The following is a 22,473-nucleotide window of genomic DNA, read 5'->3' as shown; positions in this document are numbered from 1 at the left end:
GTGGCTGATAGGAGTTGCAGTTTAAAATGTCTGGAAGACATCAACTTGCTGAAGACTTAATTGCGGTATGGTCTCTGAGTTAACATGCAAAGGAGTATGCTTGTTGCTTCTGATTTACGGCAACCCTAAAGCAACCCTATCAAAAGGTTTTCTGGGGCTGAGTGTGTGACTTGTCCAAGCTCACCTAGTAAGTTTTTATGGCAGACTGGGGACTTGCACCCTGATCTCAATTAATAGCTCAGCACTCAAACCACTAGACCACAGTAGCTCTCACAGTTAGTACCAGTAACCAAGATCTGTTGGATTTAAACCTGTCCATGACATGTTTTGAGTTGATCTTTTATGGCTAGGCAGAAACTTTTCAACTCTGAAAAAAAAAAGCAGAATTCCAAGATAGAACATCTGATTTTATTGAGAAACTGAAACACCAACAATGGAGAAATACCAACTACTTCCAAAACGTTCATAATTTTCTTCTCAAGTTACATAGAAATATGTTTCGTTCAGAAATGTAATAGCAGCATTTATTTCATTTGAGCTGCAACTGAGATTAAAACATCACTTTAAAACAGTTTTCTTCACTCTGGAAGATAAGCATAGGTCAGTTTTTATACAATACAGAATAATTTGTCAATGTGAAAGTTCATGCGTGCCATTGACACTGCTTGGACTGCTTGTCTCACAACAAAAAAGCAGTAGCTTCTCTTTACATTTTTCATGCATGTTGCAGTACATGCTGTTGTGGGTACTGACATACTTATTAGGCTGTCAGGATATGTTTCTACACTTAGGGGGTAACAGCCACAAGTTGGAGAAGCCTGTTTTTTCTAATACTGCCCAAATAACTATAAAAATAAATTATTTATACCAACCATCTGACAAGAAATGAATTCAATAGAGTGCTCATGGGACATGACAGTAGTAGTCATATGCCAAAGTGTTTCAGTAAAAATGGTGATTGATACATCTCTGGACAATATTTAAAATTCTGCTGTTTGAAAACGGTAAATAAGATGGTCATTCTCTACTGTTATTATCCTGTAATACCAGCTTAAGAGTGAAAAAAGCAGGAAGAAAAAGCCTTAATAATTTTTCTTTATGAAAAGAAAATGCAAGCATTAAAAATGTTGAAGGGGCATGGAGTTGTTGGCATGAAGACAGTTTCTCAAATCTGTATTACAAGTTTTTTTTTTAAAAATCAGAATTCTTTAAGTTGCATAATGAAAGTAGTACTCAAATATAATTCAAGTATTTGGTGTTCTCTTTTAAACAGGCTGTTGGTCTAAAGGAGTAAAGTAACCACACCCTCATAGACATCAATGAAGCAAGGCTCTATTAGTACTTTGGAGTTTGTGAAATCGTGTGTTATTTTCCAGTAGTTAGAAACTAGTTACTTTTAAGAGCCATTTATGAAAGCTTTGGGCAATAGGCCCTGCAAATACTGGCTTCCTTGGGCCTAACAGTACAAGGACTGCAAGATACTTTTTTATTCTAACTCACTCACATGGGAACTAAGACTACAAACAGCAAAAACCATCCACTAATTTCTCAGTCCTTATGTACCAACAAGCCAAACTTCACAGTTGCTATTTTTGTATAAATAGAGAATTTCATTTTCAAAAGTGAATAGTCTCTACTAAAATATTTAAATAGCTGACCTCCCTCCTTTTAACTAGTGCATCATATGATACAAAACCATATTTAAAATGAAGAGAAGACAGAACAGACCCCACAAGATCTGATGTATCCACAGGCAAGGAAACTATATTTTGAAATCATTGTTCTTTCCAAAAACAAAACTGAGCATTTTATGTTTTTGAATTTTCCATGATTTAAAATAATTCCCTGAAGTGATTTGTATTCGTCAGCATTCAAAACATGAAACAACAATTCTCTTTGGGCAGAAGACAAACAGAACCATGTGATAAATGTAAAGACATCATTTGAAAATGTGCCTTTGCATGTCAGCAAAGAGCTTGACCACACTTTCTCTTTGGCTAGCTTCTAAGCACTTCCTCATTTCCATGACCCTCTTTTGTTGGATATCTCCAAGGGATAAAACGGTAGTACAACTGCTCATCCCGAAATTCAAATTCGTAAGCAATATGGTGGATGATGCCTCCTTTCACGAGTCTTTCTCCATACGCCACAGCTTCTCCACGGTCTAAGGCAAGCCCAACCTCAATGAGCCAATTCACCAGGTCACAGCCATAGAAGACCCCAGTCACCGTCTTTGTGCCACACCTGCATGTCAAAGGAAGGATTCACCCATATGTTCTGTAAATCTTGTACCACCACTGCTTGACGGGTGAAGGTAAAGAAAAGAAATAGAGGGAAAACAAGGAAAGACAGCATGATAGTTAAAAGTATGTTAAAAGCGGTCCCTATTAGCCATGTGTATATTAAAGATTTTTTTATAGCAAATTTGGATTACTGTCTTCCCCAACTCTGATTAAAAGATAAGTCTACTAAAGCTAGGACATGCACAAGATCAGACTTTGTTATGTAGATTAATACTAGTAATGCCAACAGTTAGCCATCGACTCAACGTTTATCATCATAGGCTTGTATTCAGGTTCCTGCCATCTGTGTAGAGCTTATGAAGGAATCTTTACTGTTCTCCTATTATTCTGGTCTCTCATCTCCCAGCCCAGGTCTGCTCTGGAGTAGTGGGGGAGATAGTAATGGCTGCAAAGGGAAGGAGAATCAGAAAAAATTGCCCCCCCCCCCCTTTGTACCTCCAGAAATGTTTGGAGGGAAAATCCACTAATGTAATGTTCCTTCCACCCCTTTTTCTTATGAGTTAGAAAAGAAGCCGGATCTAACCTACAGAATTCAAAATCTCCATTACACAAGCAAACATGTCTGGTTATGGCCTGGCTCTTGCAAAAATGGCAGAAAATATAATAAACTTATTCCTGAACTAAACATTTCAGACCGAAGGTGAGAGGTTGCACATGGAAAGCTATGTGTTACAGCGAAAATTTTGACTTAACCTTTTCCATGGAAAGGCATGCGTAGGGCTCTGAACTCTCAAACAAAAATGTGTAATTGTTATGTATCATTACATTAATGAGGAAAAACACATACATGCAGCTCCCTGCTAGCATTCTGAAATGGAGCAAGCCAAAGACAGCTTTATTACCTCATCTGCTCTTTATGTAAACCAGGACTTGTGGTACTAAAAGATATATTAAAAATTAACCAATGAGTGCACAGGGATCTAGAGCATGGGCCAGTGGAAAGCAATTTCATGGAGCCCTCTTCCCCACTACAACAGCTATGGTTGTGCTCATGGTATACATTCCAAATATTCGCTAGCACAATGGCCTCTTGGACAATGTTCTCTTTCAAATAAAAGCTGGATGTAAATTCTACATCCCCTGTATCAAGGGTGCTAACTAGCTCTTCTCTGTTGCAGTGCTCCATGCAATACAAATGTACTAGCAGGCAGCAACATGACACACAGTTGTGCTAGCTCTCCAGTGCCTGCAAGCTATCACTGCACATCTTTGATTGTGCCATGCTTATACCACACCTGGTATGGGATGACTGATTATAGTAAGGAGACTTAAAACATTACACTTACCATACATACAATGTTGCTGTGTGCATTTTAGTGGCGTCTACAGAGGAATACTACACTAAGTATAATGTGCTGAGATGCATTTACCTTTTAATGCAATTATTATTTTGTTTTTAAAGTTTAAAGAGAATATTCCCTACTACTGCCTGCTAATAGTAATGAAACTTGTCTATTCTTTCAAAATGTCATTAGTACACAAGACACTAAGCAGAGGTAGGCAACCTTTTTGAGCTGGGGGCCAGGTTGCTGTCCCTCAGACAACTGGGGGGCCGAAGCCAAAAAATAAATAATTAAATATTTTTTTTAAAAAAAATAAATAAAATAAACCGGGACAAATGTAGGACAAAATTTTCAAATGGAGGACACACGAAAAGATTTGCTGATTTTAAAAAAATGTTAATATAAATGCATGTTTCTGAGGCTTCTATAGACAATTGCCCCCCTTGCCCACCGCTTGCCCCCCTTGCCTGCCTCCTCCTGATAGGCCAATGGCCCTACGTCATCACGTGAGAAGCCAAAGGCTCCGGCGGCAATCGGCGGCAGGACCGGGCTGGGGCCGGTCCCAAGGCCTTGCCGGGCCGCATCTGGCCCGCGGGCCGTAGGTTGCCTAACCCTGCACTAAAGGCTGTTCAGACTGTCTCTGAAGGGGCGTCCTGCAGCCTTCATCTTTGCTAGATTGGGGCCGTGGCAACCGCACACCACAACCCCAATCTGGCCTTTCCAGGGTGCCGTAGTGCCGGTGCTGCGGCTTTACACACTCCTTTGGTGCTGCGTTATGTGGACGCAGCGCCAGAGGAGCGCTGTGATGTCATGTGCTGTGTGGAGTCGGAGCGTGCATCCTGCCTGGCTCCCCCCTGGCCGGCATTAATGGTCAGTCATCACAGCCCCTAAAACTGCAATTCTATCTACATTTACCTGGATGTAAGCTCTACTGAATGCAGTGGGACTGCACTGTAAAACTGGTATTTGGGAAATACCAGTTTCTGCTGGGACTGTGAGGAAAAAATGCACTAATGTGTGACAGCAGACGTACTAAGCAGACATTTGCCTAAGACAACAAGTGTTTCTGTTTCTCTAAATTCTATCTAATTGAAAACAAGTACGTATTCTAGATTTAAAGCAAGCCATTCACTACAGGTTGCACAAGACAGCAAGCAATCATGACACTTGTCAGCATTTTAATTGAAACAAGAAGGAACAGTGATTCTGGATTAATGAAAGGCACAAACAGAATGCTGAAATAGGAAACAGAAAAGTTCTGATGTGGGGAATTGAACAGAGAAGAAGAAAACATTAGAACAACATAATATTAAGAAAGGGGTCAAAAGAATGCATACATTTTATCATCGTGTGTAAATAACAGAACTCACAATGAGCATATTCAGAACAAAAAATGTTTACCAAAAACATATGCAAAACAAGTGTTTGAGAATTTAAACAATTCTTACTTCTTAAAAAATAAAATAAAACTGTCATTCAAGAAATGTGAAAAAAAATCCAAATATTGTTTTAAACTGGGCAATCACATTTTTAATGGTTTACTATTCCTTCCACCACCTTTTATCACCCAATCAAAAACAGAGTTTTTAACACTGTATCTGGGATATGACATTTTTTATCTGAAAACCCTACAACAAATACAAAATGATAATTTTAGAACTTCAAGCATGGAAAAGTTTGAGATCTGAAGGATGACAAAACATGGCACCAAGCAGCATCTTATAGAAGTAGCATTGCCAAGACACCCCAAACACTACTTTTGGGAAATTACATCCATTTTTTCCATTTCATGTAACACTTCAAGTAAAAAGTCAGGTTAGATTCCTCCCACTGCAACTTTTGTTCATTAACAGCAGTAGGTGTTGCTTATTATTTACATTCCTTCTGGCCTTTACTAAAAACTATAGACAATGGTTTCAGCATATTACTATTTACCTTCATATATAAACACAAATGCATCTTGAAAAAAGTTTCCCATCATTTTGGTTTAATATCAAACATACCTTCGGTTTGGGAATAAATACCCACAAATCACGAGGTCATTCACATCTCTATTTAGCGTTATTTGCAGAAAAATTATTAGGACATCAATATGAATGCATAGTTACAGCCAGTCCAACTATCAGAACAATTTAAATAAATCTTTGCAGGGATAAACAGCCCCACCTTCTGTCTTGGACAATGCTCCTTACACACGTATCTTTGTGGTAATTAACAAATTGTTGGCATGTCATCCGGATTTCCTCAGGTACAGATGACTCCCTGCGTTCCACTGTTCTGCTACCCCAGAGGAATTCAAACCTAGTGATGGGAAAAAAACAATTTGAAACAAAATCATTGCAGCACTGATGGAATATATTGGGCAAACAGGGCAATCCTATTTTAAATTAGTTTTTTGTGGGTTTTTTGGGCTATGTGGCCATGTTCTAGAAGATTTTCTTCCTGATGTTTCACCAGCATCTGTGGCTGGCATCTTCAGAGAAATTTTAAATATTTCTGTCACTTTTCCTACCCCTCCACCACATCATTTTGATATTTCTCTAACCCTCAGGGAAAGATTTTTAAGGAAGTGTCGAAGGCAGCATGGAGAATGAGAGGAAGAGGGGGGAAATGAAGAAATGAATGAGGAGCCAGGAAAGCCCCATTGTAAGAATATCAATTCTCTTTCTTTTACAGAAGGAATGTTAGGGTTCAAACCTATGAAGTCGAGTGAACACTTGAATGTGCACATCTTGTATATCTTACATCCTCTTAAAGCTAATCAGGGGCAGCTCTATGGACTTTCACAAAACCAGTTCTCTCATGTAAGACAATACCCAATATATAAATGTCCTAGTGTGCAGTCCAAACAACTTCTGAGCTAGTGGAGAAATCCCATTTTATTTGAACTAAAAGCATTATTGAAGTTTTGGAGAAAAGCAATTATGTACATACACCCTACCAAAACAGCAGATGTGTTGCAGCTGACCGCTCACTGCAGAATATTGCATACATGCATTTTAAACATGTATGGGCTAGCTTCTATGACAATCTATGACCAAGAATATAGTGTGCCTTTCTCCTAATTGTCAGCATTGGTTTGTATTTTTATTTCTTTTTTAAAAAAACACCACAACCACAAATCAGAATTCTCTATTATGCCAATGAGAACCAGAGTGGTGCAGTGATTTGAGCATTCAACTACTACTCTGAAGATTAGGGTTCATAGAATCAGAGAATAATAGAGTTGAAAGAGACCGCAAGGGCCATCCAGTCCAACCCCCTGCCATGCACGAAATCTAAATCAAAGCATCCTCGACAGATGGCCATCCAGCCTCCGTTTAAAGACCTCTAAGGAAGGAGACTCCACTACACTCCAAGGGAGTGTGTTCCACTGTCGAACAGCTCTTACTGTCAGGAAGTTTTTCCTAATAGAAACCCTCTGGGTGACCTTGGACAAGTCACATTCTCTCAGCCTCAGAGGATGGCAATAGCAAACCTCTCTCTGAAGAAACTTGCCAAGAAACCCCTGTGATAGGTTTGCTTTAGGGTCACCATAAGTTGGAAACAACTTGAAGGCACACAACCACCACCATTATACCAGCCCGAACAGAGCAACTCATCTAGGATTTTAAACTGGTAAACATTCACATCCTGGCACTCTGTAATGCTTTTCTCTTATACCGTTTTTTACATTTACTTTTGTGTAACTTCTTCACCAGGACATCTCTTGTTATTTTTGCCAAGAAAATCCCATGATAAGTTTGCCTTAGAGTTGCCATAAGTGAGAAATAACTGAAGGCACACAAACAACCACAACTGCTTTGTCAGGACATCTCTATTGACTTTAAAAGTAAACTGTTGACTGCACCAGGCTGCTGCAGCCAGTGTCTGATAAGAGAAATGCACTGGCTTCTCTTATCTGCAAAGACAGCGATGAGCTGTAGTGAGCAGACACGTACACATCCCAGCACTTGGAACTTGGTATGCAAGTTCTTTGTACACTAGACACAGGTGCCAACATCATAATATATCTGTTATTAATACAGATAATTCAATGGTAAGTAATCTCTACGATATACATATGACCACCAATACCTATGTATCTTAATTATACTAACAGTTACGTCAAAACCACCAGAATGTGTTAACACTGTTGCTTTTGCTTATTAACTGATAATACAATACCAGTCCCTACATACTGGGAGAAAAAATTGTGGATACAGTACATCAGACAGTTTGAGAAGCACTGGAATAGAAGACAGCTTGGTGAGGAAGCATACTGGCAGGATTTAATTTTAAGATGGCTACCAATAACATATTTAGATATTTATGTTGAAAATTACCTCCTCTTGAATGGAAGAATAATTAAATGTTTATCTAGGCCAAAAATTCCAAAAGAAATGAATCCCTGAAAAAAAGGGGGAAAAATCAATTGTATAGACATATCTCAAAAATTATTTGGTGTCTGTCATGAAAAATTACAATGCTCTAACTAATTCTAATGCAAAGATAAAACAATCTTAGTTTTAATAACTTTTTTGAAACATTATGGTTTAAATATATACAAACTGAAAAAATGATTAAAAGACACAATGAGAGATAAAACCTACCAAATGGGAAATGTGGTAAGCATACACTTTTCCCAGCAGAGAGGGTCCTGTCCTCCTGTAATCTGGGTTATGTACCTCCCATTTGCTCCTGTAGGCAGGGACAAAAGAAGACCGGCCCCTATATAGGGAGGGACTAACCCCTCTGGGCCTCAGTCTTGTTCCTGCCTACGCTCCGAGCAGGTCAACTCCTTCAGCCAGCGAAGTCGTTTTCTTCTTTCGCCGAAGCGGTCAGTTTGTCCCTTCTCCTGCCTCTCCTTGCTCCCTCTTCCCTGCCTCTCCCTCCTCTCGGTGGTGGGCTATGGCAGAGGACCCTAGGTTCACGGGTGAAGGGCCTCCCCTGGGAAGGGCTTCTCCAGTGCAGGGTCTGCCGGCCTCCCCAGGGGAGCCGGCAACAGAGGTAGAGCATGGGGCCCTGCCTCCTCGGACCTCAGTCCCGGGGGGCTCCGAACAGGCCCCCTCCTTCCGCCCGGGCCATGGTGGTCCCCAAGGCCTGGAAGAGGCCCCGTCGACCCCCAGCCTCCATGAGGCGAGCGCGGTCCGGGAGCTTAGTGAGTTTGTTAGGGCCATCTTCGCCCGAGAAGCCGCGAGCCTCCTGGAGGTGAGTAGCCTCCCTCCTGGAGGGCAGACTGGGGAACCCCCGGCCCCGCGCCCCTGCCCCATGTTTTAGGGGCTGCTGCAGCCTCCCCCTCCTCCAAGTCCCTGCTGGCCAGGGACCAGTATGGAGCCTCTGCCGCTGCGGAGAGTGCCCACCTGCGGGCAGCCCCGGGAGCCGGCCTCTCCCTGGCCTCCCTCCCTTTCCTGCCCGCGGTTTCCTCGGGCCTTCTCACATGGCCCTCCAACCTGGGGGCCGGCTGCCAGCGCATCCAGTGCCTCACCGGTGGCCCTGACGCCCCGCAGGCCGAGCCCCAGCTCGACCTGGCCACTGAGGCGGTTTGTTCCTCCGTGCCCCCATCGCTCCGGGGAGGGGCGCGCGAGCCGGCGGAGGGCGGGCGCCATCTTCTACGGCCTGATGGGGGCCGCCATCTTGGTCGGCCCGATGGGTGCCGCCATTTTGACCACGTGGGGGCCGGCGGCCATCTTGATGAGGTCCATGGGGGCCGCCATCTTAGTGGTGGCCCTGGGAGGCGCCATCTTGGGAGCGCCCAGTCCGCTCCCTCCTCCTCCCCCCCGCCGCAGCCGCGATGCTGCCAAGAAGCACCCTGCACTCCAGGAGGATGCAGGGTCAGCCGCCCACAAGCGGCCCAGGGACGATGATGAGGCCTCCCTCTCTGACTCCGAGGTCGAGGCTGGATACAAGCCCCCCCACAAGAGACACAGACGGGCGCCCCGCCGCCTCCCTCAGGCCAGTCCGGTCCTTTCCGACCTGGATGGGGACGCGGAAGATGAGGCCGAAGTTAGGGATGGCTATGAGGAGGGAGAACTTTCAGGTGAAGAGGAGGCTCAGGAGTCTGAGCCCCCGGTGACCTCAGCGCGCCTTTTCAGGGCCGAGGACTTCCCTAGACTGTTAGGTAAGACCCTAAAGACCCTGGCCATTGCCCCCCCAGCGGAGGCCAAGCCTCCCCAGGACTCCGAGTTGCCCAGGTTAGGGGAGGAACTGTTCCCTGTGCCCACCCCGGTCTTGGCTGAGATCCCGTGCCCGGCTAACCTCATGGAGGTCATCAGGGCTGAATGGAACAGGCCGGCCACATCGGGCCCGTTGCCCAACTCTATCAAAAAACTATATAGCTTTCCCTATGCCGTGATGGATAAGCTACAGATCCCGGTCGTTGATGCCCCTGTGTCGGCTCTCGTGTCCTCCGCCGTCTTCTGCAAGGACGGGGAGGACACCCTCAAAATCCCAGAGGACAAAAAAGCAGAGACAGCCCTTAAAAAGGCCCACGAGGCTATGTCTGTGGCAATTAGGGCGGCAGCGGCAGCCTCCATAGTGGCCAGAGCCTCCCTGTCTTGGGCGAGGGAACTCCTCCAAGAGGTGCCCCCCCACAAACCACATCTCAAACAGGGCCTCAACAAGATCGCCCTGGCCTCAGCCTACATGGCCGACGTGACCTTAGACTCAGTCCAATTCTGCGCCAGGGCCCAGGCAGCGGCGGTCACCGTGCGCCGCCAGCTCTGGTTGAAAAATTGGAACGTTGATGCAAAGTCAAAACACAATTTGGCCTTCACTCCCTTCCTTGGGACTAAATTATTCGGAGAGTCACTCGACCAGGTTCTGGTGGAGGACAAGGATAAAAAGAAAACATTACCAGGGGGTCGCAGATCAGACAACAGGGCCAGGCCTAGGTCTAGAAAGCAGTTTTTTCGTCCCTCCAGACCTTTCCCCTCCTCCTCCCCTGCCTCCTCCTCCCAATCCAGAGATGCCAGACCTTTCGGCCAGCGCTGGGGTGACAATAGACAACAGCCCAGACAGCCCCGGCCGTCCTTCCACCAGAGAGGCCAGTCCGGAGGCAACAGGGGACCCCGCAAACAAGAACAACAACAGCAATGACGGGGCGCCTCCAGTGGGAGGCAGGCTGAGAGACTTTGTGTCGGTCTGGGAACAGTCCACCCAGGACCGGTGGGTGCTGGACACCCTACGATCGGGATACCGGATAGAATTTTGCCGGCGTCCTCGAGAAAGATTCATCCCATCTCCAAGGTCAAAGAACTCAGCCAAACATGCTCTCCTGCTGCAAGCCATCAGAGACTTGCTCCGTTTGGGGGCCATAGAGGAGGTTGTGAGCTCACAATGGTTCACAGGTTGCTACTCCACTTTCTTCTTTGTCCCAAAGAAAAATGGAAAATGGAGGACTATCTTAAACTTAAAGGGCCTAAATTCCTATATAACCTACAAGAAGTTTCGAATGGAGACCCTCAACTCGATACTGGAGGCCCTTCAGCCCAGAGACTTTCTCTCGTCACTGGACTTGCGCGATGCCTATTTCCACATCCTTGTTCACCCCAGTCATCGACGATACCTCAGGTTCGCCTACGATGACCATCACTACCAGTACAGGACCTTGCCCTTCGGCTTGGCGTCAGCTCCGAGGGTGTTTACCAAGGTCCTCGTCGCCCTGGTGTCTCACTGGAGGACACAGGGTCTTCATGTCTACCCTTACCTCGACGACCTCCTGATAAGGTCCCCGACGCTTCAGCAGGGTCGCTCGGATGTCTACCTGATTCTTCGCTCACTAGAGGACCACGGGTTCCTAGTGAACCTCGACAAGAGTTCCATCGAACCGGCCCACCAGATCCATCACCTGGGGGCACAGCTCGACACTACAAAGGGGATCATCGCTCTCACTCCGGAGAGGGTCCAAGCCATCCTCAAGGCAGTCGGTCAGGTCCTGGCCTGCCCCAGAGCCAAGATTTCCCTGTTGGCCCATCTTCAGGGCCTCATGGTGGCAGCGAGAGACTGTGTGCCATGGGCCAGGTTCCACTCGAGACCCCTTCAATGGTTGCTCCTACCTTACCAGGAGGCCATAGCCACCAAGTCCAACCTCAGGATCACGGTGACCCCACAGGTGCGCGACTCCCTCCAGTGGTGGAGATCGCCGGCAGTCCTCAACGGACGACTGATCTGGAGCCAGGAGACGGTCCAGATCACCACCAACGCGAGCCTGAGGGGTTGGGGAGCCCACTGCGGACACCAGATGGCACAGGGGAGGTGGTCCCTCAAGGAACAGGCCATGTCCATCAACAGACTAGAGCTGAGGGCAGTAAGGCTGGCCCTACTGTCCTTCCGCCAGTCAATCCTCAACAGGTCAGTCCTGATCAGGATGGACAACACGACGACAAAAGCTCACATCAACCGCGAGGGCGGCACGAGGTCAAAGGATCTGATGACCGAGTCGCGCCTTCTATTCCTCTGGGCAGAAAAGCACCTGGTCTCCATCGAGGCAGAACACCTACAAGGCAAACTCAACACGATAGCCGATTGGCTGAGCCGGACAGATGTCGACCAGGGCGAATGGGAACTCCATCCCGAGGTGTTCCGTCTGATATCTCGCCTGCTAGGTCAGCCGCAGATAGACATGTTCGCCTCCCCGATAAACGCCAAACTGCCCAGATTCGTGTCACGTTTCCAGACAGAAGGGGCCGAGGCGGTGGACGCTCTCAACCTAGAGTGGCCAGACGAACTGGCTTACGCCTTCCCACCTCTGCCTCTGCTGCCCAGACTGTTGGCCAAGATCAGGAGAGAAAGGATCAAGGTGATACTGGTGGAACCAGCGTGGCCCAGACGCCCTTGGTTCTCCGAGGTCCAGACTATGGCATCAGCCAGCTTGACCCTACCACACCGCCGAGACCTCCTGAGCCAGGGTCAGATCTTCCACCCCGACCCTCAGTGGCTGAACCTTCACGCCTGGAGGCTGAACGCCTCATGCTACGCCAGTGTGGATACTCTACAGAGGTCATAGATTCCATCCTGGCCGCTAGACGACCATCTACCAACCACATCTACGAGGCTACCTTCAGATCCTTCAAGAGGTGGTGCAAGCTGAAGCGTGTCAACTTTCTCAACTTCTCGGTCCCGGCTCTACTCCAGTTCCTTCAGGATGGCATTAAAAAAGGTGTCAGACCCAACACTATAAGGAGACAGGTGGCGGCCATCACTTCGGTACTACCTCACAAGAAGGCATCAGCCATGTCATCTCATCCTCATGTTAAGAGGCTACTGAGGGGCCTCTCTAACAGGGCTCCTCCTACACGTCATCGCTTCCCGACCTGGAACCTTCACACAGTTCTAAAGGCCCTGACGGTGGAACCGTTTGAGCCTATCCGCAAAGTCTCCTTGAGATTCCTTACCTTGAAGGTTATCTTCCTAACGGCGATCACGTCGGCCAGACGGGTGTCGGAACTGGGGGCCCTGTCAGTCCGCAAGGACTTGTGCATCTTCAGGCCAGATTCGGTGTGCCTGCGCCCAGACCCCACCTTCCTCCCGAAAGTCAATTCATCCTTCCATGTCTCTCAGGACATTCTGTTGCCTTCCTTTTGCCCCAACCCCCAAAGGGACTTGGAGAAGTGCTGGCACATGCTTGACGTGCGGAGGGCCCTTAAGGTCTATCTTAAGAGAACAGAACCCTTTAGATCTTCCGAGGCCTTGTTTGTCTCTTTTCGTCAAGGCTCTTCAGGACGGAAGGTCTCGGTGTCCACCCTGAGCAGATGGATCAGGACTTGCATTGTCGAGGCTTATAGGGCTTTACGCCTCTCCCCCCCTGAAGGCATTATGGCACACTCCACCAGGAGTGCGTCTACGTTGGCCGCCCTATTTACTAATGCCTCGATTGCCGAGATCTGTAGGGCGGCTACTTGGAAGTCCTCCTCTACCTTTGTGAGACACTACAAATTGGACGTGTTTCAGTCCGCCGAGGCGGCCTTTGGCAGAAGGGTCCTCCAGCAGGTGGTCGCTGAGTCCGCAGGCTCCGACTAGGCACCGTCCCTCCCTAGGGGCGAGGGCTTTTGTAAATCCCAGATTACAGGAGGACAGGACCTTCTCTGCTGGGAAAACAAACGTTGGGTACTTACCGTGACACGTTAGTTTCCAGCAGACGAGGGTCCGGTCATCCTGCTCACCCTCGGTGCCCCTGCGGCTCAGCTCGACCTGTTGCTTGACCCTTCCTCTACTTCTGGTTCGCTGGTTTTTTGCTGGTTTATTGTTGCTTGTTGTCAAGCCATTTGGGACCGGTCCCACGGGACGGCCCTTATCATGTTTAGTTTTAAGCTGTTCCTTATGATTGCCTATTAAAGGTCAGTTATTTTATCCTGCTTCGCTTGGCTTGTCATTGACTGAGGCCCAGAGGGGTTAGTCCCTCCCTATATAGGGGCCGGTCTTCTTTTGTCCCTGCCTACAGGAGCAAATGGGAGGTACATAACCCAGATTACAGGATGACCGGACTCTCGTCTGCTGGAAACTAACGTGTCACGGTAAGAACCCAACGTTTGTCTTTCGGCTATCTCAAAATGAAACTGGAAACCTTCTCTCATCCAAAATATTTTACAAGCCCTTAAGACTAGTAAAACAAGGGTGAGAACTGTGTGGCCCTCCAGATGCTGAACTTCAACTTTCAGCAGTTCTAGTCAGCATACTCAATGGTAAGGAACACTGAGAGCTTCTGTTCAACAGCTTCTAGAGGGCCACATGATTCTCACCCCTGAAGTATACCTATATATCTTTTAAAAATCTTGCATGGTTCCCAGTATAATCTTATCTAATGTAAAGGTAACAAATGCATAATTCAGATTAGCAGAGATGAACATAATGCAATAAAAGGCAAAGCCTCAGAACCAATTGGAATTAATAAAGCATTTTAAAGGATAACAATAAAAAGATCTACAAATCTGTTAATAGTAGAGAAATAAAAGTAATGATGCAAGTATGTTATGTTTACTACAACTACATTAACAGTTGCTAATGAAGAATTTGTATCTATTGATAGAAGATTCTCTCCCTTAAAGACAAGTACAGATGCCCCCAGACTAGTATAGCAACAAAATGCCTTGTGCAGTTTGTCAGTATGCAGTTTCAATAATCTGAAAATGAGTGATTTTTGCATAGCATTTATCAAATTCAATATAAGCAATGAAGAAAAATGTCAGTCCTACCCCGCCTTGCAAACACATCCCAATCTTTGTACACATTTTTAAACAGTTTCAATGGGACATACACTCAAATAAGTTAGGATACCCCCACAGCATTAAAAATTCAACATAAATAACTACCTGACCAAAATTAAATACAGCACAAAAGAACTGCAATTCAACATAAAGTCTTCCAGGTTCTTGATTGAACAACCACCACAAACAGCTGGCTAGATTCTGTGAAAAAACACATACACATACATACACTCATTAATATATATAATATAATATAATATAATATAATATAATATAATATAATATAATATAATATAATATAATATAATATATTGTATGTTATTGCTAACTTTGGCCCAAAACAGACTGGCATTTTAAGCAAGTTTCTGCATGGTGTTTAGATGCGGGCATGGCATTTAGATGATGCATACCTCCAATTTGCACTGAAGCTGTGCCCGGGATGCCTAAGGCAGCCCAAATTAGGCCCAGGAAATAGCAAATCTTTTCCATTCCTTGCTGTGGTTCATTTGGGATTGCAGCGGGGGCCAGATTGGGGCTGCACATGCATGGTTGCTGTGGCAGTGGCACAAATGGTGCTGGCGCAGCCCCAATCCACTCTTTTGGGGTGCTCTGTTTTGCCCCTTTGTAACTTTCATAGTAACCTAGTTTGAGACTTGCAATGAGATAGAATGTAAATTTACTTAACAAAAACAACAACAGAAAATTCCTTTTAATAGAGACTGCAGGTTCAGTCATTTGTCTCCAGGTTAACAGGTTAGTATTAGTAAAGCTAAGTATTTAGTGACATTTATAACTCACAGTTAGCACATTTAGGTGCATCTTACATGGGAACAATTCTATAAGCTCTCTTACTACCTTGTAAAATCTTTTCATGCAAGCACGAAGACCACTGTAGTAGTCATCATTAGCCTCACCACTGCATCTCAATAGATGGGTTAACATCATTATGCTGGTATTTTATCCACCACTACATGCAAGGGATTTATGAAATTCCATTACATCAACAGAAAATTAGCTGAGTAAAATACACAAGGAGCTGTCTTATACGACTGCCCTGTCTAGCTCAACATCTTATATACCAGTGAAGGGTACTCTGTCTCCCTCCAAATCCTGCTATATTTCCAGCGGCCTTAGCCAGCTTAGTGTTTGGTGAGGAATGTTGGGAGCTGCAATTCAACAACATTTGGTCTGCACTCACAGACAGGCAGTGGATTTCCAGCACATCACCTTTCATGTGCAAATAATGAATTCTACCACTGACCTACAGTGTTTGTATGAGTAGGACTAGGGGTAAGTTACCTGTGTAAAACTGTTTAGATCTGAAAGGTGGGTGGTAATTAGCAATTAGAATGGGGTGGCAACTGTGTAAAATGTAACAGACCTATACTTGTTCTACTGCTTTAGAAACAATGACATTTTAGAAATGTTAATGTTGCAACAGCCACAGAGTAGTGCTGTAGAACTTTAGGGTGAGTGCGTAAGCAGTACATATATACACTGAGAAGTGCAGATTTTTCATCAGGACAATCTTTAAAGGAAGAACAGCCCATTTCACATACATAATAAATAGATTATAAATGTTGTAACAGTGCTGCACACCAATTTTACAATTATTTAGTTGGCCTGCAAATCTTTGCACTGTAATTTTACTGATTAAGAACTATACAGACATATGTATGTGTATATATGTGTTTGTGTATATACATATACACACTGTCGTTGGAACTACCTGATTTGTTTCTCTTGCCACCCATCCCATTCCCTAAATTAAATACTTACAGCAAAGAGGCCCACAATGAGTAGCAGGCATAGCAACACATGTCTAGCCAGCTGTTTGTCTCCTGTTTGCAGAAGCTGTTCCTCCTGAACCAGTACACACCTCTCAGAACTGCATGGACTCACACATCGATTGGCTAGAAAACAAAGCAGCAAAATCCAGTGAAACAAAGATAGCATTTGCTTGTACTGTTCTGCTCAATAAACTGAAAACGATACACTAAATTATAGTAATACCATTACATTTTTTTCAAAAGCACTGAGGCAAACACCACAGTTTCCCCAGTTTTGAGCCATGAATTTCAAGTACAAAGATACTTCAAGAAGGGAAATCTGTGTTTCAACAGACAATTATTTTATCCTTGTATGGATGACTGTCTGAATTTTAAGTTTAATTCTTTTAACTGTTTTTATTAATTTTAATTTGTAATTTTGTTATTTTTTTAATTTTTAATTAAGTGTTATATTTTACGTTGGTGATGGGTTGGGGGACTGTGAAATTTTATGATTTAATGTATTATGTATTTTATTATCTTTTACTGTAACTCACATCAATCCGGGAGAGGCAGGCTTATTATTATTATTATTATTATTATTATTATTATTATTATTATGACACAATGAAGGAAACCTCTGTTCTTGCTTCAATGCTCATCATGTTCTAACACTAGGAAAGTTTAGGACAGGATGGCATTAAAACAGTTCTCTAGAATAGCCTTTTAATCCTACCATTACATTTCCAGTGAGAACTGAAGAAGCATTTCTACATAAAACATCATATCTACCATCTTTTCAAAACTGAAGCCTATTACCTGAAGGGAAGATAACACAGTAGATATTAAGTTTCTAGTGTGCAAGAAATCAGCTCTCTAGGAACCATAAAGCTTAAGATTTTTTCTACCTATCACTAGGTGGCAGCAAAAACATTTTTAAAAATCACAGAGGGTATCTGCCACAACAGGGTGGATAGCAGGAGGCCTATGTCAGGTTCGGGGGGGGGGGGGGGGGGCTCTCCTATGTATCTTTCTATGTGAGCTGGATCCCTGCATGATTTTATTCTAGTTCTAATAGAAGCCTATGTGCATAGAGGTCTATTGCCTAGCTTTGTCTTTTGTAAATGTCCACGTTAAACAAATAGCCACCAGGAATCAAAACAAGGGAGCTGTACAAACCATGAGTAGGGCCAGAGATGTTGTCTTGCTGCCCACTTCTATATGTACATCAGGTGAATGCGACGATCAGGAGCGCCTGTTATCAGCTTTGGCTGATACGCCCTTTCCTGGAAGTAAAGGACCTAGAAACTGTTGTACATTCACTGGTAACTTCACAACTTGATTTCTGTAATGCGCTCTACATGGGGCTGCCCTTGTGCCTAGTCCGGAAACTTCAACTAGTGCAAAATATGGCAGCCAGGCTGGTCGCCGGAAAAACTAGGAGTGACCGAATAACACCCATCTTAAAATTTCTTCACTGGCTGCCTATTAGTTTCCGGGCACAGTACAAGGTGTTGGTTATAACCTTGAAAACCCTACATGGCTTGGGTCCAACCTATTTGAGGGATTGCCTGCTTCCATATAATCCGCCCCGCACCCTCAGGTCCTCTGGGAGGAATCTATTGCAGCCTTTAAAAACCAGACTAACTGCTACCCCCCAGAGGGCCTTCTCTGCAAATGCTCCCAAACTATGGAACGGTCCGCCAGACGAGATCCGTCAAATTGCCAGCTTAGACAGCTTTAAAAAAGCTGTCAAAACGGATCTCTTCCGGCAGGCCTTTCCTGAATAAAAGTGCCCGGCCACAGAATGACTGCCCCCCATATCATGTATCAGCTCACCACTCTGTCCTCATTGTATTTTTATTGTGTTTTTAATAGATGTTTTAATTGTAACTTGTTTAATCTTGTTTTAAGGGGGGAATTTGGGACATAAATTTGTAAATGTGGATTTTAACGTGTTGTAAGCCGCTTTGATTGTCTTGTCACAGAAAAGCGGGATAGAAATAAAAGCTTTATTATTTATTTATTTATTTACATGTCCCCCCCCATCTGCAGCTTGAGAAAGAAGTTAACAAGTGGGAAGGGGAGATGACCGACTATAGGTTGGACTGAAGTTTAGTCTTCTTAATGAAAACATCTTTGGCAAAATTAAAATATTATCTGTATTATTTTTAGGCTATAATAAGTATCACAGCAGACTACAAAATCACCTTACCTGTCTCAATAGATAGAGAGAAGTTATCATGGGCATTAGTACTACATGTTGCCTCTCTTTCAGAACAGCATAACCCTCTATTCTCCTTTTGGCACGTGCAGCACTCTACAGGGGGAAAAAGAAATATTATAACTTTTTATAGCAGGTCTGAGACCAGACAGATTTCTTTAAAAAGAAAACGAATGACAGTGGCGGTATAATTCTACTACAGTAGATATACCATATATACTTGACTATAAGTCGACCTCACATACAAGTCAAGGGCAGGTTTTGGGGCCAAAATTATGGATTTTGCCATGACCCATGGATAAGTCAAGGGTAAAACTTGGAGTGTGCGCACAGCAAGAGGGACTCTAATTGAGGCTTTTTGCTTCAGTGTTTCAACCTTGGTTTCACTCTTGACTCTTCAGACAGTGGTGGCCAGTGCAGGCAGGAGGGGGACTCTGTTTAACAGCAATCAGTCACCCAAGGCTCTTTCTCCTTGGCTCAAGAGAGAAAGAAACTCTCTCCTCAGTGCATGGGGAAATCTGAAAGAGATGCTTTCACATTACCATACAGACTCGTAAATAAGTCAACCTGGGATTTTGGGGTCAATTTTTGGATATAAATTTTTGGACTTATAAACGAGTATGTACTGTACTTGTAATGGAGATACGGTTAGGAAGTTTGAGCATGTATGCACAAAGGCATGTATCCTCTACACATCTGTATTAGTAGTTCAAGCACTGATACATTCTCTGGTATATTACAGGAAATCCTCTCTCCTAATATGAGATAGCCAGCTAAGAAGCTCCTATATTTCGCCATTCTGTGCTGCATTTATTCTCATCCTAGCTCCTACTGCCAATTCCATTCCCTACTTTCATCTGAGTGAATCTACTGTATTTCAGATGCAGCGAACAGATGAGCAAGGCAATGTAAGTATCAATGGCTACATATTAAGTGAGGAACACATATGAGCAGGATGAAACAAGCAGCAGCAGATGGCAAACAGAAGGAGCAGCCCTGGAAAACAATTTACGCTACCTCTTTCTATGGAAGTGCCTATCACAGAATGGGAAGCACAGATTGAAGATCTACTTGATTCACTGACTTCCCTTTCAGGTTCCTCTGTTTCTCTGTGTTGGGACTGCTGGTTCAATGCCTCATAGTTGGCTTCAACTCCTGATCTGTTCATACACATGAGTGATATCCCAGATATGAGTATGCTGATGGATACAACCACTGCTGTGGTAATCATCTGTACATATGGGAAGGAAAGAGAGCCAGAAATTAAAACTTTGTCATTTGAAACTACATGCAACTGATTGTCTGTAAAGGATATTTCTGCATACCTGTGATTGTAGAACAATGAATAAAACAAATTCTACTTTTGCTGCTGGCCACATTTATATATTTTACTCTATTTTGTTTGCTTTTATGCTAATATGTATTTTATTGCTTATTAAATGTTAACATACCTATGTATTGTGAGTCACACTGAGGGCCCTGGTGGGCAAAAAGGCATGTTACAATTAGTTTATTAAATATATGTACACATTTAAAACCCTGATGGATAGAAAGGTCATATTATTACCTCTGAACAGTCTCACCAGTTCTCTTACATGTCACAGGACAGCTATACAAGGCAAAATAATGGACACGCTTGCAATCCTAGAGCAGTCCATGTCCCATTCTCATGTTAACTTGGCTTAGCTTTATTAAAACTTCCTACATTAACCAGCCTCTTATTTGTCCACAGAGATAAATCAAATGTGGTAGCTGATGTTAAACTCAACAATACACACAAGAATATCTCATCCACCTAAACATTAAGAGGAACTTCCTGACAGTAAGGGCTGTTCGACAGTAGAACACACTCCCTTGGAGTGTAGTGGAGTCCCTTCTTTAGAGGTCTTTAAACAGAGGCTGGATAGCCATCTGTCGGGAATGATTTGATTGAGAGTTCCTGCATGGCAGAGGATTGGATTGGATAGCCCTTGTGGTCTCTTCCATCTCCACAATTTTATGATCTCATCCCTTTTTTGTACCTAAATTCTAGCAAGTTTAGAAAATATCAGAAAATTTCGCAGGTTTGCGTTGGCACAAGGTCGAAGTAATGATCTCATTTCTTCAAAGATGTATTTAATACTTTTCTCATAACAGTGCAGACATAATATACAGGGGTATACAGAGAAATAGCAAAAAGGGTTCTAAAAACTATCTAACAATAATAATATTCATACCTGATAATTTCCATAAAAAAATGCTGAATCAATATCACCAGTGTGTTTACCAGCTATTAGTAGGATACCAACAAGAACTGCTGGGATGCTACAATAAATAAGAGAAAAATAAATCACACAGACAATTAGTTTATCGCTTCATATACTTTCTCTTGATAAAGAAACTCTGCAAACTTACCCCCAGCCAGCTATAATGATAAATCCAACAGGGATTTTTATGGCTTCTCTTCTTTTTAAAAGCAGCAGAGAGAAAGATAAGAGACCTAATGAAACAAATGGACATATTTAACTAACTTCTTTTCTAAACACAAGTCCCCCCCCAAAGCAAGAGATCTTTTCCTGCCACTCAAACAAGATCACTCAGGCCCGTTACAGACGGGCATAAAGTACGGACTGGGTCCGTAGTAGGGTTAGAAAGGGGTGTCCCTTCTGGACACCCCTAACCCTAATACGGACCAAGTATGTACAAAATGGTGGCGCCCGTTCCACACGGGGGCCGCCATCTTTACATAGCAGACGAACTGCGTCCGCACATCGCACGGCACATATGACACTGCGAGTGCGCCATTGGTGCCTCGCGGCGTCATATCTGTGCCGCAAAGAGAAGCGCCATTTTGGTGCTTATTTGCAGCATGGAGGAGTCGCACGGTTTAGCTACTGCGTCTCCTCCGTGCTGCAACTGGCAGCGGCACGAGACCGCCCGTTTTGGGTGGTCTGTAACGCACCACAGTAAGCATCCTGGTGCTGTGAAGTAGTGATGTAAAATAGTGGGAAAGGAAGCAAAGACAGGCAGCTGCCATATTCCAGATTTGCCCATCCAGCTCTGAATTAGCCATATTAAACAATGGAAGCTCTCTGGGATTTCAAATCTTCCTTGCCTTTCTAGATATGCCCATGATTAATTTAGGGTCCTTTTCCAAACTTTGGCCCGTTACTGACGGGCTCTTGAGGCGCCCCCGTCACGTGCTAGGGGTTGGCCGGGGACCTAGTGTCCACACCGGCCTCACCCCTAGCACGTGGCGGGGGTGTAATAATGGTGGTGCCCTATACACACAGGCGCCGCCATTATTACGTTCTGGACGCATAGCGTCCGCACGTCGCACGTCGCTTATGATGTCACAAGTGTGCCATTGGCGCCTCGCGGCGTCATAACCATGCTGCGGGAAGAAGCACCATTTTGGGCCTTCTTTTTTGCTCTGCGCGGGGGCCGCATGGTTTGGCTGCTGCGGCTCCTGCACGGAGCAACCAGCAGCGCCGGCAGACCGCCGCTTTTAGGCGGTCTGTAACGCGCCTTTATATGCATTCTGTTACCAAACAGTGGTTCTATCCTTACTGCAGCAGCTCAGATTCCTGATATCTGCAACAAATCTAGCGAGATGACACAGTCACAAAACCCAGGTCAATAAGGAAGCTAGCAGCACAGTGGCTAAGAGACAAGGCTGTGACCAATGAAATCACTGGCTCCATCCTATCTCATTACAACCATGAAGTCACT

At 44.5% G+C, this 22,473-nt stretch overlaps 1 protein-coding gene across 4 annotated transcripts in view; it reads right to left on the bottom strand.

The window, feature by feature from the left end:
- Window positions 1-386: 386 nt before the first annotated feature.
- The window catches only part of LOC149313736 (lysosomal cholesterol signaling protein-like), a 52,994-nt gene continuing 30,907 nt past the window's right edge, over window positions 387-22,473 (bottom strand). For 2 of the 4 annotated variants that reach the window (XM_089519719.1, XM_089519718.1), the window contains exons 8-16: window positions 21,157-21,241; window positions 20,979-21,066; window positions 19,780-19,993; window positions 18,754-18,858; window positions 16,549-16,682; window positions 14,875-14,970; window positions 7,912-7,976; window positions 5,753-5,887; window positions 387-2,244 (exon numbers count right to left, since the gene is read on the bottom strand). In XM_089519719.1, coding sequence (XP_089375845.1) covers window positions 1,998-2,244; window positions 5,753-5,887; window positions 7,912-7,976; window positions 14,875-14,970; window positions 16,549-16,682; window positions 18,754-18,858; window positions 19,780-19,993; window positions 20,979-21,066; window positions 21,157-21,241 — 1,169 coding nt within the window. In that variant the 3' untranslated portion in view covers window positions 387-1,997. Of the gene's footprint in view, window positions 2,298-5,752; window positions 5,888-7,911; window positions 7,977-14,874; window positions 14,971-16,548; window positions 16,683-18,753; window positions 18,859-19,779; window positions 19,994-20,978; window positions 21,067-21,156; window positions 21,242-22,473 lie in introns of those variants that run through there. The other 2 variants (XM_089519720.1, XM_089519721.1) reach the window with 2 other exon arrangements.

Source organism: Sceloporus occidentalis, unplaced genomic scaffold (genome assembly GCF_023333645.1).
Source record: "Sceloporus occidentalis isolate IW3139 unplaced genomic scaffold, rSceOcc1.0.p SCAF_4, whole genome shotgun sequence".
Lineage (NCBI taxonomy): Eukaryota > Metazoa > Chordata > Lepidosauria > Squamata > Phrynosomatidae > Sceloporus > Sceloporus occidentalis.
The sequence above is the reverse complement of the archived record's forward strand: the minus strand, read 5'-3'. Positions and strand labels throughout refer to the sequence as shown.